The sequence below is a fragment of the Saccharomyces cerevisiae genome, chromosome XII, assembly GCF_000146045.2.
Source record: "Saccharomyces cerevisiae S288C chromosome XII, complete sequence".
Taxonomy (NCBI): domain Eukaryota; kingdom Fungi; phylum Ascomycota; class Saccharomycetes; order Saccharomycetales; family Saccharomycetaceae; genus Saccharomyces; species Saccharomyces cerevisiae.
The window spans coordinates 142,982-159,921 of NC_001144.5; the positions used below are offsets into that span (position 1 = coordinate 142,982).

Below are 16,940 nucleotides of genomic sequence, written 5' to 3' on the forward strand. Positions count from 1 at the left end.
ACCACGTTTTTGTAATGAACAGTCTACCTGTATCTCATCATTTTTCTGTGTTAACTATTATTATTATTATTATCGAATGGAGGGTAATATTATGTATAGGTAAAATAAATAGATAGTGCCATGATGCGCGAAGATTGGCAATGGGAAACTCAAGAAGGCAGCAACAAAAAAATAAAGGTGGCCTATTAATCACAATCTATTGCCTATATGTGCTAGGTTATGGGCAAATTCGGCACGACAAATAAATCAACGGAGAATCTTCTGCGTGATAAATTCGTACCCGAGACATCTCCAACTAATATTCCCACTGATGTACTCATCAAGCAAGGGCAAATAACGGATTCCACCGAATCACTAATTCATGGAGGCGCAGAAAGGTATATTGTTAACGCTTTAAAGCCTATAGAATTAAATAAAACTGAAGGCTTTTTCGAAGACCCGCCGTTCCATCTTCCTTCTCCACCGGTTGATTCGACAAATCTGGAGTATGAAGACGTTACCGATCTTCCTAAGAATGGTTTACGATATGATTTGAATGATATATCCGTTGAGGTAATCGAAGATTTATACCGCCAGATTGAAGCTTTTTTGGTTCATTTCAAACTATCCAGAAGTTTTTTACAAATTTTCAAAAACTATGTCAATATTCTTATTCAAGAAGGCATCAATCCTTTACGCGATGAGTACTTCACAATATTGGAAGATGAACTGAAAGGTTTTTTCACTTTCAATTCTGTTATAGAAGAGATTTTAGAAATATTTTTAATCCACCCTCGCAACAAATTCATTGCATTGTCCCTTGCAGAATATACCTACGCTAAGAACAAAATCAGAAGACATTTTAATCACTGGAAGACTGTATGTGAATTGAATGAAGAGGCAAACAGGTTTGCAAATCAAGCAAAGCTGAGGGTACAGGAAGCCGTCTTCTATATTTGGAGTGATAAAACATTAAAATACTCACAGATGGCCAACGATGAAGCTGAAAGTTTTAGGAATACTTGGCTACTATTTCGCTCGTTCCAACAATGGATAACTTTAACACAAACTCTTAAGGAGCAGTCAAGGTTAGCAGATCAGGCCTTTTTGAATAAGATGTTTAGGAAAATTTTAAAGGCACAAGAGCATTGGAAACACTTAGAAACTGTTAACACTGACAACATTAAGAAGATATTTTTACGAACAACATTTCATATATGGAAGCTAAGACATAAAGAAATAAACTACCACGGGTTGGAAAGAAGGATTTTCGAAAGAATAAAACAGAAAGTTATAAACTATGAATACAATAAGAGCATTGCAGAAAAAGTGAGGTCGTTTTCTCTACAAAGAAAATATCTGAATAAATGGGAAAAGAAAAACATTGAAAACGAAGATAAACTTGGGGCACTTTATGAACTGGAGAATAAATTCATCAAACAAAAGTTTTTTCGCAAATTAAACCGGTCATTTCAACATAGTCAACAAGAGGCAATTGCAAAGAGTAAACTAAATCAGACACTTTTGAGGTGCGTTTTTGAGAAGATGTGGCTGAAAAGATTCGAAGACCATCTGCATTTGTATTCAATTGTAAGTCTAAAAGAGGCTAACCTCGTGAAGCGTATTTTTCATTCATGGAAAAAACTTCTATATATTGACCTCAAAGCAAGCGATTATTCGAGGACTAATTTGCTCAAGTCATCATTGCGAAGTTGGAAACTTGAAGTAAAGTTAAAAATATTTGAGCAGAAATGTAAAAAGAGTATTCAAGCAAGCGCGTATCGTACATGGAGGAAAAGAATACAGTATGGGAAAATATCGAGCGAACATGTTAAAACGGCATTTTGTGCAAAATATCTTGGTGTGTGGAAAAGGAGGATGCTACAAATGAATTCTATGAATGACGAAGCATCCAAATTTTACGAAGAGGGTCTCGTAAATGAGTGTCTAGCTATATGGAAAGAACGCCTGATTAAAACTAAGGAATTGGAGGATAGATACAATTTCTTATGTAAGACACATGCAATTTTGACTGTAAAACGGACGCTAATGCATATTGATAATGTTCATTTGCTATATACGAAACTGGCGCCCTCTATGGATAGAGTAAAGCTTTCTAAGGCCTTTTTAAAGTGGCGGAAAGCCACAAGGTTCAAAGTCAGGCATAAGTTAAACGATATTTTACACGTTTATGAAAAGAGTAAAGAGCGCGAACTTCAAAGCCAACTGTTCAACGCTTGGCGAAATAGATTTTGCTTCTACACAGAAGAATGTAACATTCAGGCTATTTCAAAGAGAAACTACCAGCTTGAAAAAATGGTGCTGAAGAAATTTAGAGAAAGACTTTTAGAGATAGTAAAATCAGAAGAATTAGCAGACGAAGTTCGCGAAGAATTTGTGTTAGTCAAGACGTTTTATATTTGGAAAACTCATCTAGACGAAATATTTTATATGAGTACATTATTGGAACAATCGGAAGCTAATAAACAATTCATAATTACATCCAAATTCTTGAAAATGTGGAGTCTTCGATTCCTAAAAATTAAGCGTAATGATGAGACAGTCGAGGTGTTTCGTCATCGGTGGGACAGGGCCACTGTAAGGGGATTGTTATTATTATGGAAAAATCGTTCAGACAGTTCTCCAAAGAGAAGGAAGGACTTCAATCTTAAACATGAACTAAAAACTCCCATAAGATCAGACTCTCAAAACGCCTCAACCATACCAGGCTCAGAAAGAATAAAGCAGCACAGAATGGAAGCGATGAAGTCGCATTATAGCAGGGCAAGAAGAGCCATACCAAGTCCGGTGAAATCTTCCAGTGTTCTTGATTCTACAGCTAAAAAACAGATCAACCTTGAAAGTACGACAGGCTTAAACGGATCTCCGACGCGAGGAAAACCTCTAAGGTATTCTCCTAGGCGTACCACTAGAAACATGCCATCCAAAGTTGACCATATTGATTTTGGCAGAATACCCGCTGTACCTTTTAGCCTAAGCGCCAATTCTCCTAAAATCGATCAAGATATGGATTATATAAGAGAGCATGATAAATCCCCGTTAAGTCGTAAACGTCAATAGATATATATATTATGTACGTATGTATGTGTGCATATGTAGTCGTAACCTTTCTTGCTTCTGAGATGCATACAATTACTAATAATATTCTCCAGGTCTATGAAAACATCACAACATACTATACTTTTCGTGTTCGCGTTGTAAGCTATAATGGAAAATGGACGCCATAACGCATTACTTAACAAACTACAGTTTGTCAATAGAGTTGTCCAGTAGAGTTAAAAGGTCAATTCAACCGGTCTTCAATAAGACATGTCACTGAATGACTTCCTAAGTTCCGTGCTACCTGTCAGTGAACAATTTGAATACTTATCGTTGCAATCTATTCCGTTAGAAACCCATGCTGTCGTAACCCCAAATAAGGACGACAAAAGGGTCCCAAAAAGCACGATCAAGACTCAACACTTCTTTAGTCTATTTCACCAAGGAAAAGTTTTTTTTTCATTAGAAGTGTATGTGTATGTCACGCTTTGGGATGAAGCAGATGCCGAACGGTTAATATTTGTATCAAAGGCAGACACTAATGGTTATTGTAATACGAGGGTAAGCGTTAGAGATATTACAAAAATAATATTAGAATTTATATTATCAATCGACCCGAATTACTATCTTCAAAAAGTAAAACCGGCAATAAGATCATATAAGAAGATATCCCCCGAGCTGATTAGCGCAGCCAGTACGCCAGCAAGAACTTTAAGGATTTTGGCTAGAAGGCTTAAACAGTCAGGCAGCACCGTTTTGAAAGAAATAGAATCTCCACGTTTTCAACAAGATCTTTATCTCTCATTCACCTGTCCTCGTGAGATTTTGACCAAAATTTGTTTATTTACTAGACCTGCATCCCAGTACCTCTTCCCAGATTCTTCAAAAAACAGCAAAAAGCATATACTAAATGGCGAGGAACTAATGAAATGGTGGGGCTTTATTTTGGATAGATTACTAATTGAATGCTTTCAAAATGATACACAAGCAAAATTAAGGATACCGGGCGAAGATCCTGCTCGAGTAAGATCATACCTAAGAGGGATGAAATATCCACTATGGCAAGTGGGTGATATATTTACCTCTAAAGAAAATTCTCTTGCGGTATATAATATTCCATTATTCCCAGACGATCCTAAGGCTAGATTTATACACCAATTGGCAGAGGAAGATCGCCTCCTCAAAGTAAGCTTATCATCCTTCTGGATTGAACTACAAGAGCGTCAAGAGTTCAAATTAAGTGTCACATCATCTGTAATGGGTATTTCGGGATACTCTCTTGCCACTCCATCTTTATTTCCATCTAGTGCCGATGTTATTGTACCGAAGTCAAGGAAGCAGTTTAGGGCAATCAAGAAGTACATTACTGGAGAGGAATACGATACAGAGGAAGGCGCAATAGAAGCTTTCACCAATATTCGTGATTTTCTATTGCTCAGAATGGCAACAAATCTTCAATCTTTAACAGGGAAGAGGGAGCATCGGGAGAGAAATCAGCCGGTTCCTGCAAGCAACATCAACACGTTGGCGATAACAATGCTAAAACCGCGTAAAAAAGCTAAAGCCTTGCCTAAAACTTGATACATATTGATATTTATTATTTAGTACACGTATGTAGCATCGATCTTAGAAAATGCATGTTTGTATTTATTGTTAGTACCTTGATCGCCACCTTTCTAGGTAATGATAGGTCCTCAACTTTTACTACGCGGTGCACGCCTGTAAGGTCGGGCAAAACAAAGTGTGGGAACAATAAATAAGAGGGTAGGATGAAATATTACCTTTACTCTACTGCTCAGGTTGGCCACAATTTGCTAAAGAGTTTATCATTAAGTAGCTACCAGCGAATCTAAATACGACGGATAAAGAATGGCTAGTTTAGAAGATCTTATTCCTACTGTCAACAAGCTGCAGGATGTTATGTACGACTCCGGGATCGATACACTCGATTTGCCCATTTTAGCTGTTGTTGGGTCACAATCCTCCGGGAAATCCTCGATATTGGAAACGTTAGTTGGAAGAGATTTTTTACCTAGGGGTACTGGTATTGTCACAAGAAGACCGTTAGTTCTTCAACTTAATAACATATCTCCAAATTCTCCTCTAATAGAGGAAGATGATAACTCAGTTAATCCACATGATGAAGTTACAAAAATATCAGGATTCGAAGCTGGTACGAAGCCCTTGGAGTATAGGGGCAAGGAAAGAAATCATGCAGATGAGTGGGGGGAATTCCTGCATATACCAGGAAAACGGTTTTATGATTTCGACGATATCAAAAGAGAAATCGAAAACGAAACAGCGAGGATAGCCGGTAAGGATAAGGGCATCAGTAAGATTCCGATTAATTTGAAAGTGTTTTCCCCTCATGTTTTGAATCTAACGCTAGTAGATTTGCCTGGGATTACAAAGGTTCCTATTGGGGAACAACCACCTGATATTGAAAAGCAAATCAAGAATTTGATCCTAGACTATATAGCCACTCCAAATTGTTTAATCTTGGCCGTCTCTCCAGCTAACGTTGATCTTGTTAATTCTGAATCCTTAAAGTTGGCCAGAGAGGTAGACCCTCAGGGCAAAAGGACTATTGGTGTCATTACCAAATTAGATTTGATGGATTCTGGGACTAATGCTCTAGATATCTTGTCTGGAAAAATGTATCCTCTGAAATTGGGGTTTGTTGGTGTAGTGAATCGCTCGCAACAGGATATTCAATTGAACAAAACCGTTGAAGAATCATTGGACAAAGAAGAGGACTATTTCAGGAAACATCCAGTCTACAGAACTATTTCAACAAAGTGTGGTACGCGTTATTTAGCTAAATTGCTAAACCAGACATTATTAAGCCACATTAGAGACAAGCTTCCGGATATTAAAACCAAGTTAAATACCCTGATCTCTCAAACCGAACAAGAGCTCGCTAGATACGGTGGCGTAGGAGCTACTACTAATGAAAGCAGAGCTAGCCTTGTTCTTCAACTAATGAATAAGTTTTCTACAAACTTCATTTCATCTATAGATGGTACATCCTCCGACATTAATACGAAGGAACTCTGTGGTGGTGCCCGTATTTATTACATTTACAATAATGTTTTTGGGAATTCTTTGAAGTCGATTGATCCAACTTCTAATTTATCCGTTCTTGATGTTAGAACAGCGATTAGAAATTCTACTGGTCCCCGTCCTACATTATTTGTACCTGAGTTGGCTTTTGACCTATTGGTTAAACCTCAAATTAAACTTTTACTAGAACCATCTCAACGTTGCGTCGAGTTAGTTTACGAGGAGCTGATGAAAATATGCCATAAATGTGGCTCCGCTGAGCTAGCTAGATATCCTAAATTGAAGAGTATGTTAATAGAAGTTATAAGCGAACTACTTAGAGAAAGGTTACAACCTACTCGCTCTTACGTTGAAAGCTTGATTGACATACATCGAGCCTACATCAATACTAATCATCCTAATTTTTTAAGTGCAACAGAAGCAATGGATGACATCATGAAAACGCGTAGAAAACGGAATCAAGAGTTATTGAAAAGTAAGTTGTCTCAACAGGAGAATGGACAAACCAACGGTATTAATGGTACTTCATCTATCTCTTCGAATATAGATCAAGATTCTGCTAAAAACAGTGACTACGATGATGATGGTATCGACGCAGAATCGAAGCAAACGAAGGACAAATTTTTAAATTATTTCTTTGGCAAGGATAAAAAGGGTCAACCTGTGTTCGATGCATCAGACAAGAAAAGATCCATTGCCGGTGATGGAAATATTGAAGATTTTAGAAATTTACAAATATCAGATTTTTCACTGGGCGATATAGATGACCTTGAAAACGCTGAACCTCCACTGACCGAGAGAGAAGAATTGGAGTGCGAATTAATTAAACGTCTGATTGTTTCATACTTTGATATTATAAGAGAAATGATTGAAGATCAAGTACCAAAGGCAGTTATGTGTTTACTCGTCAATTATTGTAAGGATTCTGTTCAAAACAGATTGGTAACCAAACTCTACAAAGAAACACTGTTTGAAGAACTTTTAGTTGAGGATCAAACTTTAGCTCAAGATAGAGAACTATGTGTGAAATCACTCGGAGTTTATAAAAAGGCTGCAACCCTTATTAGTAATATTCTGTAATTGCATAATTCATCTCATTTTTGATCTTACTTCAACATTGCGGGCGTGATTATAGGTCAGTGTTTATTCCTTTACTCAGTTGATGATTTCAAATGTGCTCTCCTCTCCATTCTTTTTCTTGTTAATAAAAATCCATAACTAAATAAATAACAAATATTAGCAATCGCAAAAGTATTAACTAAGCTAGAGAACCTTCACTAGAGAAGCTCTACCTAAAGGTATAGAACAGGAAAAAGTGTTTTTATTTTGGCGGACTTCGTGGAAGATTGCCTTCCATCAATAATAAGCGTAGTCCATAGGTACGATCATTTCCTTTTTAACCGTTAAGCAAGCGACAAGATGTATTTTGTTTACCAGCGAATGCTCTTATTTATCTTCTGCGCCTTTCCAATAATCTAATTATCAATGCTACGAATGATTATAGTTTTAACTAGATGAACGAAATTTCTAGGTTATTAAAGAGTACGTTATGCATCAAAAGAATATCAGTCATAATAAGCAGATAGACCTTCTACATGGTTTGTAGACAACCAAACTGGTGTATGCTAATATCAACGAGTAAACGCTTACTTTTCTAAAGTTGAATATTTGAAGTACACACCCGCGTAAAGAGTTTTTACCCCGAAAACAAATTTTTATGCTTGAAAAATAGCTAATAAAATGTTTTTATTGTTCGGATAACAAATACAATAGTGTTATTAAAAAATAAAACTTATTTAAAAATAGTAATTTAAATTATTATTTTATTTTAATAAACTTTTTAATAATATTTATTACACGTGATTTAATATATCCTGTTTTTTTTTCATCATTCTCTTTCTTTCTTATGTTAACCTCGTACTACAAGTTTTCTCCTTATAAAAAGCTGACTAAAATTAGAGATTGATAATCATAAATAAATTTAGTAGCCATTTCCATTTTTACATTTTGATTTAATCGACACTCAAAGTTCTTATTTGAAAGCTAGTTTAGAACTTATTTGTTTGCTCCTTGATGAATATAATGAGAAGAAATTCCACTCAGATTAAATATGAAGATTGTTAACGGCAAGACGCTAAAAGAAAAGGAAAGGAAGTAGATGATGGCAAATAAGGTCACTTTCTTGTTAGTTACATATACTTTCACAGAAACTTGAAAATAACCACAAAACTTAAAACGAACGTTATTTTGTTCAATTGCTTAATTTGTGAAGATATTATCTACTACTTAAATGATATATTAACACTTATGAGGTACTGACACTGCGACCGCCCTTTTGATCTGATCCCACCCTTCGTATATCTCTGGGGGTTTGTATAGCGTTCACAGAATATGAACCTTCAAAAGTGGGTTGAGAAAGTGGTGATAAATGCGCTGTTGCCGAGTAAGAAGGGTTGTGGATTATCGGAGAGTGTTGAATCAGTGGTGTTGTTGCTCGATCATTTCTCCCTCTTTGATTTTTGTCTTTTACTTTTCCACCCCTGGTAATTATTATGCAAAACAATAAAGAAATGGCTATGGTAACACCTATTATAACCCCAAATCCAACCGCTATCCCTGGCAAGCGCAGATGGTATTTCTCGCTGTTTAGCCAAGATAAGGATATGGGTTTGTCGATCAGAAATATGCATGAACTTTTCAAATTAGTAGTGCATCCTGTTTTAAGAACTCTAACTTCCTTGGTCCAGTCGCCCTGTATGCTAACAAAAACGTTGTCCAGATGATCTTTTCTGCAGTTTAGTTTTGTACCTAGTTTAGTGCTAATGGAGCCATTGCAGTCTAGTAGGTTTTGCGTTACATTAGCAGGAATCAAATGGAGTTCGAGGAATTTTCTTAAGTTTGTCGAGTTCGCCGTGATGCCACTTAATGGAATAGAAGAAGCCGTTGGAACTAAAAGCGAGTACTCTTCGTTATTCCAAATGATTGAAGAAAGGTCATAAAACAAGTTAAAAAAGTCAAATATTTCTTTTGTTCCAGTAGTTTCTATCAGCTCTTTTAGGGATATCTCCAAATCGACTGGAAAATCCAATTGGTCTATAGGATGGATAACTCCCTGGTTGAAAAATATATCGGAACTCTCCTCAATAATAATACTTTCCTTTATAGTACTCACTGAGATTTTCGTAAGGTTTTGGCTTCCCACAATTTTTTGTACGCCAATAGATACAGAATTTCCGTATAAATTCTTGACAGTAGTCGAAATACTATAATTGTTGGAATAAATAAGGTCTTCGAAGATTAGGTTCCTCATAAGTAAATTTAGGGCGGTTTTGTTTGACCTCAAATAGTCTATAGTCAAATCATTATTGTCCCATGAATTCATACATGGAAGAAGTATCGTGTACCCCTTATGATTTGATGGTAGATCCAAAAGGTTAAGTTCCTTCAAGAGCATTAGGGAAATAGAACAGTGGTTTTCTGGTGCTAATGACAACACTAAGTCGCCCGGTAATTGAAGATCATCGTCAATAGAATAAATGGACGTATTACCAATCTCATAAGGTTTTGTGTTTAAAATCTTGAAGCGACCATTGATGTAATAACCTTTATTAGACCTTGTGATTTTGAACTTTTGGCAGTGTCCACCTAGTCTTTTAGCTGAAGAGCAAAAGGCGGAGTCATAAATTTGGGTAGGTGCGTATTGAATCGGGCGCAATGAGGAAAAGTCCTGTTCAAGGTCAATTTTACCTTCTACAAAATGGTACAGAAGTGATGGTTTTGTGTACCCACGATCCTCATTAAAAGAGGCTTGTGGTACAAATATGGTGATTTTCCTTCCGTTTTGAATGAATTTTTCAAGGTCTCTGAAGTATAACTCCTTTACGAATTCTGAGCAGTTCAAACCGTGCAAGTACTTTTCAGCATCAAACTGTATATGCGTTCGTAAAAAGTCTAAGTCAGAAAATCCATGCACGACGCCTATTTCAAAAATTCTGTTTGATATGGGTGAGTAATCTGAATTATTTACACTTACTGATGTACCTTCTGAATTACTCTTCATAAAAAGTTTTCGATTGTTTTTATTTTCTAAAATTAGTTCCTTGGGTAAAATACCACCATACACGTCATCAATAATGAGTTCTTGAAGAAGGGAAGTTCTATCTGCGGCCCATTTGGCCTGAGAAATTGTATTAGATTTACCCAATTTATTATATTTGTCAAGTAGATAGTTTATTTCGATTGTATTGAAGAATTTTCGAAAATTAACATCTAAGGGCACTAAAACTGTGGATGAGTTTGTATATGCATTATAGTTTGAAAAACTGCTGATAAAATCACTAAATATCTTTAAATCTTGGGTTTCTTCATCTAGTTGTACCAGCAACTCATTTATTTGAGGTTGAATTAGTAAAAGATTGTTAATACCTTGTAATGAAGCATTCTGGAAACTAGGCAGCAAATCGGGTTCGACAACAGCAATTTCATTGACAAAGCAATGGCGCTCATGCTTTCTCAGCAATAAAGGTGCTTTTGCAGCTCTTTTCTCCAGGTAGGTACCGTTTTCAAGGTCTCTCACTTGCAATACCCTATCATGAATAAGGAAATCTTCAATATGGAAATGCTCCTCAAATTGGTCTGTGGTTTGGTCCCCCTTAATAAATGCTGAATTAATCGGAGCAAAAAGTGTAAAGTTCTGTAGCTCATTTAAGTACTGTACGTGACCAGTTTTCTGAATAATCCTTAAAAAAGTTGAGAATTCAACATTTTCTGAGAGGATATCTATTACTGTGCTAAATGGAAAATCGTCCCCTGGGTTTTGTAGAAGTGCTTGTGTAAGCCCTAATATCGGCAGTAGCCAAAAAATGTATTTAATTGTTTGGATTGCCATGTTCATCAAAGGGCTCCGTTTGATTCAGTTAATACATGCTGTCACTCACAGCAGCTTAGATAAGAAGCCGTTTTGTCTTATTTTCTAGGCCCTTAATATACGCCTAATGGGGAAGTCCGACCGAACAAAATTCTCCTACCGGGTTTTCACGGTAATGTTCTTCCATAAAAAAAGACAATATAGTAAGCTGTTAATATTGATTTGGTGAACTTGAATCTGATATTTGTTTCTATTGCTTACGTATAATACTTTTGCGGTAATTCATTCAAATTTCATACAATGCTAATATTTATACAATTCTACTCGACACGGCAAAAATGATTGGCTAACGATAATCGTGGCTCTTTATATACTTAATATATAGGATCTAGCTATTTAGAACACTCTTTAGATCTAGATGATAGAGAGCGTAGCCCCTTTGTAACTACAGGACAATAATGCTTTTCAAGAAGAGCATTATCCCATAAGGTTGCTGCCTCTGGGTTACTCCTTGAAGGATTATCGGCTTCCATTATGAAATGACCGTTGCCTATTCTATCCTCGGAAGAGTAAAGGCCTGAAATTTCTGGATATCTATTCATTAATTTATCAATAAATTTAAGAATGGCAATACTTGTTTTTTCTGGGGTATGGCTGATGCACATGTACAATCTTTTGGTAAACGCCGTAGCCCTTTCTTTAGTCCCTGATTTAGAGCGGAAAAATACATGGTCCAGAGCCTTTAGCAGAAGTTCTGCTTTGGTAGAAACGTTAACTGATGGTTTTATTATTTCGTTATTGAGTGGGTCAGCCAACCTTAGCGATCTATAAGATAATTCGATGTCTGCATCAAGACAGATATAAGGTAATAGCGCGTAAAGCCCATCGACGAATTTGGACAAATCCACATTAACTTTCATATATTGTGTATTTGAAATAAGTGAGAATGCACTAACGATACAAAGCAAAGCCTTACGGACCTCAGCAGAGGAAAGGTTATCGAATTCAGTGTCACTAATAAGTTCTTTCATTACTTCGAGGAAGTCCCCTAATAGATCAAAGTTGGCCATATTACCAAACTTCGTTAGACCTTCCAAAACCGATCCAATGAGTGTTTTTGCATTGTTTTTCAAGATATTCAAATATATAGTGAAAACGATTTTTAGAATTTCGGATTGGTTTCTTTCTCTTTCCTCCGCAGAAACAGCTTGCTCAGCGTTACGCATTTCTTCCTCAATTTGTTGCATCTCTTTTCGAGCTTTTCTTTGCTTCTTAGAAAGATGGACCCTATCTTTCTTTTTGAGCTTAGGAGCGCTAACGTTACCTTTCAATTTAGTATTAGGGTCATAGTCATGTAAGACATCTAACGATAATAACATATTTAAAACAGATTCTTCGATGTTGAAGTTCCTCGTCTTTAGTATTTTGTTGAAAATTCTTAGTATCTCGAATGATATTGAGCCCTCTTCGTCCTCATTTAATAGAGTTTCAAATGTCTGGATTATTTGAATGGAAGTTGGATCTGTTGAAATTCTTGGTTTACAAATTCTACGCAACAGTAAAGTGAAAATGTCTGTTCTAAAGTTGAAATGGGATGCCGTTGAAATCAATTCTTTTGCGGCTTGAGTGGCCAAAATCCCTAATGAAACCTGTATAGGAGCAGCATTACTGGGAGTTTTTGAAAGACTCTGTAATCTTCCGACGTAATTTTTGTAGTTATAAACTAAGGCTTGCTCAAAGTTTCTAAGCTTGGAGACTTCTTTAGAAACTTTTTCCTTCTTTTCAGTTTCAGTTAGTGGTCGAATTCTATAGCCTGGTATGATACTCTTAAACACGGGGACCAAAGCCAACATGGAAAACTTACAAGTATTAGGATTTTTAGATTCCACCATTTTACATAGACGCCCCAACGCAGCAGTATTTTCTTCAGGCTCCTCCATAACTTTAGTGACTAAATCGGCAATGTCTTCTTTTAGTTGCAGAATTTTTTCCTCCGTATCAGGCTCATCCTCCTTTGCCTCTGCTTCTTGTTCTTCATTAGGTCCCTCATCATCTTCTGAAGAGTCATTAGAGTCTTCGTCTTCCTCATCATCGTCCTTTGGTTTTTCTTGGGCTTTATGCAATTTTCTTTCAACTTTACCGTTAACTTTTATAGGCAGGCCTTCAACAAGATTTGATGTATCAGACCGATTCTTCCGAGGAACCATTTCGTAATCCTGTTCTTCTTCATCCCAGGATGAGCCTTTTGCGCTATATATGGTATTTTCATCCATATCTTCCGGTGCATTTTGGAAAACATTGCCTTCTAACAAGGAATCTTCGTGCTTTCTTTTCTTTGCAGTCCTTTCCTGAATGCGAAATTGAGATCTATTTCTCTTAGCCATTATTACTATGATATCTCCAGCTTTTATCCCGGAATTATACTCTTATGATTGAAGACATAAAATGCCAAGTTTATACCATGAAAATACTATATATGGCAGGCAGGTGAATGAGATGAGATAAAATTTTCAGTTTTCGGGCATCGCTGAAAAAATTCAAAAACTAAAGTAAAACGACGTCCCATGGTCTACTCTACGGTGAAGAAAATGAGGGAAGACATTGAATTTCTGAATCTAAGTAACTACAAAAAAGCATACACTCCATGGAAAGAGTAAAATAGGATAAATTGGTTTTATGTAGTTAAAGAAAAAATACATTGTTATATATGGAGTTTGCTGCGCGCCTAGGCGTTCTCGAAGTTTCTCCTTTGATTTTACTTTTTGGAAGGGCTTTGGACAATTTAAAGAAGATAATTTGAAGTACCCCATCAAATGCTAGAATGAAATATTTAATATACTAAATTAAGGCTGGTATTTAAAAACGTAATCTTATGTGTAGAACCTCAGTGAAAAAGCGCTATTATTAATATAACAGTATTTTCACGGAGCTTTTTTTATTCAAAAAGGTTTTCAAGACTTGGCAGAGGACGGCTGCATTCTCGAATGATAATATAGTATTATCCTTAGGATCTAAATAACTTGCATCAAGAATGATATCTAACTTTTCCTTACCTTGGAAAAGTAAGTCAGTAGCTTCTATAATTTTCTGCATTCTTGTTGGAGTGGCAATAAAATATAGTGAATCTTTATTTTTGTTTGATTTTTTAGAGCTGTCAGTAAGTAAACGTTCCACGGTGGCTATGTCATCCTTTAGTTTACTTTTAGAGAATAATTTGACGCAATTTTTGCCACCGTTTAGACTACGATAAACGTCTGCTACTCTAATATTAGACATAGAAAAAACAATTTTTTTTGGAGCTACGGAAAATTTTTGAATAAAGGCTGGGAAATTGCTTAATCTGCGTTCAGCGTCAAATTTTTCTGTCGAAAGAAAATCATTTCTTTTGAAGTAAAGTTCCTCTAATTCTAAAACACTCAAGTCAGGATTTTTTTCTCGTATCAAAGTTGTTAGGTACTCAATAATTTTTTCTGGTGAACTTGCTGGAAGTGCTTTTCGTTGTGAGACGATATACTGGCTTTCCTCTTTCTTTTTCTCAATTAGCTTTGATTTTTTCTGTAGCTTTTTCTGTCTTTTCGAAATAGGTCTATTCGAATCATCTTCTGAATTTCTCTCCTCTTTTTTCCCATCTATATCATCAACGTCATCGTCATCTTGTTCTATAGACCTCTTTTGTACCTTTTTGGTTGGGGGACTACCATCCTTGGCGTCAAAAATTACTTCATGTTCGGCATCAAAATCATAGGCGAGTCCATCATCTAAATCATCTGGATTAGACATTTTCAGCTCAATTGTCCTGACGATATGTTTAGAAGTTAGTAGCGGGGATCAAATTTCGACTTTCATTGCCTCATCCATGGTCATCTCAAAAATTTTCTCTTCAATTTTTTGGTAAATACCAAGTGCAATGAATGTTTGGGTGTCTTTGAATATTGAATATTACAGACTAAAAATATTATATATTGTAAATTAAAAGTTGATTATTAGTAAATGTACCTGAAATTTCTGTTTTCGATATCAGTCAAGTCCAAAAATTGGTACTTCTTCCTTTCTTGACCTTCTTGTTCCTTATCACGCTTTTCGTTCTCCTTCTTGCAAATGTAGCCAATGTATAATTGTAGGGGAACACAAACACACTGAGTGACCAATAAGGCAATCTTTGCTGGTATGTAACGTGGAGCAGAGTATGCCCTAAACATCTGTGGAGCAATAATACAGGAGACATTGTATACAATCATTGTAATAGCATTTCTAAAAACTCTTTTGGTGTAACCGGAGGTGTTGCATGAATTCCAGATGTAAATATTGGTAATGACACAGGAACCACTGTAAAGCAAGTACAGAGAAAATAAGTTACCGATCTTATGGGATAAGGGTAAACTGATAAGAACGATACAACCTATAATAGCTGGAATATACATAGATGTGGTTATGAGTGTGATATGACCCCAGCGGGACAACATTTGAGTTGTTATAAGAATAATCATAGCCGTAATGGCACCAATAGGCAACTGCAGTAATGCTGTTTCGTACTTGTCGAAACCAAAAGTACCAGTGATGGTCACTGAAAATGTACCAATGGCACCAGTAGAAATTTGAGAACATGCAGTTAATAAAAGCATCGGCCAAGTAAACTTATCATGAAGGAATAGTTCTTTAACTTGCTGCTTCTTAAACTTCTTTGTTTCCAGGCCAGTTTGGTTAGCTCTGATATGCTCAACAACTTGAATTTTTTCCTCTTTGTTTAGGAACCAAGCATTGGTGACGTTATCTGGAAGGTATAAGAATGTTAGAACACCAAACGCAACTGTAACCAGACCAACGACCAAAAACATTATTTGCCAAGAGGTGAAAGCGGTACCATGATAATGTAAAAAGCCAAAAGAAATTAACCCGCCCACAATATAACCTGTACCAGCCTGTGTGGCCCAGAATCCAATTCTTGCACTCTGTTCAGATTTAGTATAGTACATACCACTAATAGCGATACAACCAACTGCACTCGAGGATTCAAAGAGACCTAGGAGAGTACGAACGACCATCAACGAGGCGTACGTCTTACAAGCAGCATGGCAAGCCAACACGATACCCCAGACGGTAATAAAAGTACCTAGGATTTTGGAAATGGGGAATTTTTGAATTAAGTAAGTGACCACAGGTTCCATGAAAATGTAAGCAGCAGAAAAGATAGTACCCAAATTAGAAAATTCGTTACCTTTCAAATGATCTTTGATACCCATAGATGCAGCGTAGTTCAGCAGAGCCTTATCCAAAAACATCAGAAGATATGTACAGCATAAAAAGGGCAGGATGAAGAGGTCAACTTTTCTCAGGACCTTAGGAGATAATTCATGGGAACCATAGAAGTTGGCTTCTTCGCCTGCTACAACATCGTCTTCATTAGCCGTGGAGCTTTCGTCGAGACCGTTCTGTTTCAGGAATCTTAAAGCAACGTCCGCATCGTCTACATTAATGCTCGAGGTACTTACGGAACAACTATCAGCGTTAGCTGCCTTCTTCTCCACGTCCATGGATCGTTGTGACATGTTTTTCATTGTATTGATTTGCTGACACTCTCACTACTTCTCAGCAACAACAAAGTAAACTTTAATCTATCATACTTTGAACTATCTTATATACGTGTATATATGCACCCGCTGAGATGCTCATCGAGATTGCTCATCACCTCTGAAAAGGCTGTCTGTCACCACCATGTTTTCCGCCGGACCAAATGACAGTTCCTTAAGGGAAACTCAAAGAGACTATATTAACTAAGGAGGATCAACCAGATATGCAAAAAAAACAAATAGTTATGACGGCACTCGAACCAACCAAACACCACCCTATAATTAATGTTGATAATGATAGCGACTCGAAATTTGCCAATAAAACCTGTCTATTACGCGTCATCTACTTGAGAGTAATATACTGGAAGTTCGAGATACTCCGCACAGGGTCTGGGTGGTAGGTT

At 36.5% G+C, this 16,940-nt stretch overlaps 7 protein-coding genes across 7 annotated transcripts, besides 6 other annotated features; 3 read left to right on the forward strand and 4 right to left on the reverse strand.

The window, feature by feature from the left end:
• Positions 1-219: 219 nt before the first annotated feature.
• SFI1 (Sfi1p) lies at positions 220-3,060 on the forward strand (the record flags this gene model as incomplete). The annotated part of the gene is made up of 1 exon (NM_001181823.1): positions 220-3,060. The coding sequence occupies one exon, from the start codon at positions 220-222 to the stop codon at positions 3,058-3,060; it is 2,841 nt and encodes a 946-aa protein (NP_013098.1).
• A 249-nt stretch (positions 3,061-3,309) lies between these two features.
• RTT109 (H3 histone acetyltransferase RTT109) lies at positions 3,310-4,620 on the forward strand (the record flags this gene model as incomplete). The annotated part of the gene is made up of 1 exon (NM_001181822.1): positions 3,310-4,620. One exon carries the CDS (start codon positions 3,310-3,312, stop codon positions 4,618-4,620), a length of 1,311 nt encoding a protein of 436 aa, NP_013099.1.
• A 288-nt stretch (positions 4,621-4,908) lies between these two features.
• DNM1 (dynamin-related GTPase DNM1) lies at positions 4,909-7,182 on the forward strand (the record flags this gene model as incomplete). The annotated part of the gene is made up of 1 exon (NM_001181821.1): positions 4,909-7,182. One exon carries the CDS (start codon positions 4,909-4,911, stop codon positions 7,180-7,182), a length of 2,274 nt encoding a protein of 757 aa, NP_013100.1.
• Positions 7,183-7,846: 664 nt separating this feature from the next.
• Positions 7,847-7,871: a centromere (CEN12_CDEIII of CEN12).
• Positions 7,847-7,966: a centromere (CEN12; Chromosome XII centromere).
• Positions 7,872-7,956: a centromere (CEN12_CDEII of CEN12).
• Positions 7,957-7,966: a centromere (CEN12_CDEI of CEN12).
• Positions 7,966-8,408: an origin of replication (ARS1208; Autonomously Replicating Sequence).
• On the reverse strand, positions 8,408-10,996 carry YLR001C (uncharacterized protein; the record flags this gene model as incomplete). The annotated part of the gene is made up of 1 exon (NM_001181888.1): positions 8,408-10,996. One exon carries the CDS (start codon positions 10,994-10,996, stop codon positions 8,408-8,410), a length of 2,589 nt encoding a protein of 862 aa, NP_013101.1.
• A 365-nt stretch (positions 10,997-11,361) lies between these two features.
• Positions 11,362-13,353, reverse strand: NOC3 (Noc3p; the record flags this gene model as incomplete). Its single annotated transcript, NM_001181889.1, has 1 exon — positions 11,362-13,353. The coding sequence occupies one exon, from the start codon at positions 13,351-13,353 to the stop codon at positions 11,362-11,364; it is 1,992 nt and encodes a 663-aa protein (NP_013102.1).
• A 313-nt stretch (positions 13,354-13,666) lies between these two features.
• Positions 13,667-13,903: an origin of replication (ARS1209; Autonomously Replicating Sequence).
• Positions 13,874-14,749, reverse strand: CMS1 (Cms1p; the record flags this gene model as incomplete). Its single annotated transcript, NM_001181890.1, has 1 exon — positions 13,874-14,749. The coding sequence occupies one exon, from the start codon at positions 14,747-14,749 to the stop codon at positions 13,874-13,876; it is 876 nt and encodes a 291-aa protein (NP_013103.1).
• A 203-nt stretch (positions 14,750-14,952) lies between these two features.
• THI73 (Thi73p) lies at positions 14,953-16,524 on the reverse strand (the record flags this gene model as incomplete). Its single annotated transcript, NM_001181891.1, has 1 exon — positions 14,953-16,524. The coding sequence occupies one exon, from the start codon at positions 16,522-16,524 to the stop codon at positions 14,953-14,955; it is 1,572 nt and encodes a 523-aa protein (NP_013104.1).
• Positions 16,525-16,940: the final 416 nt, after the last annotated feature.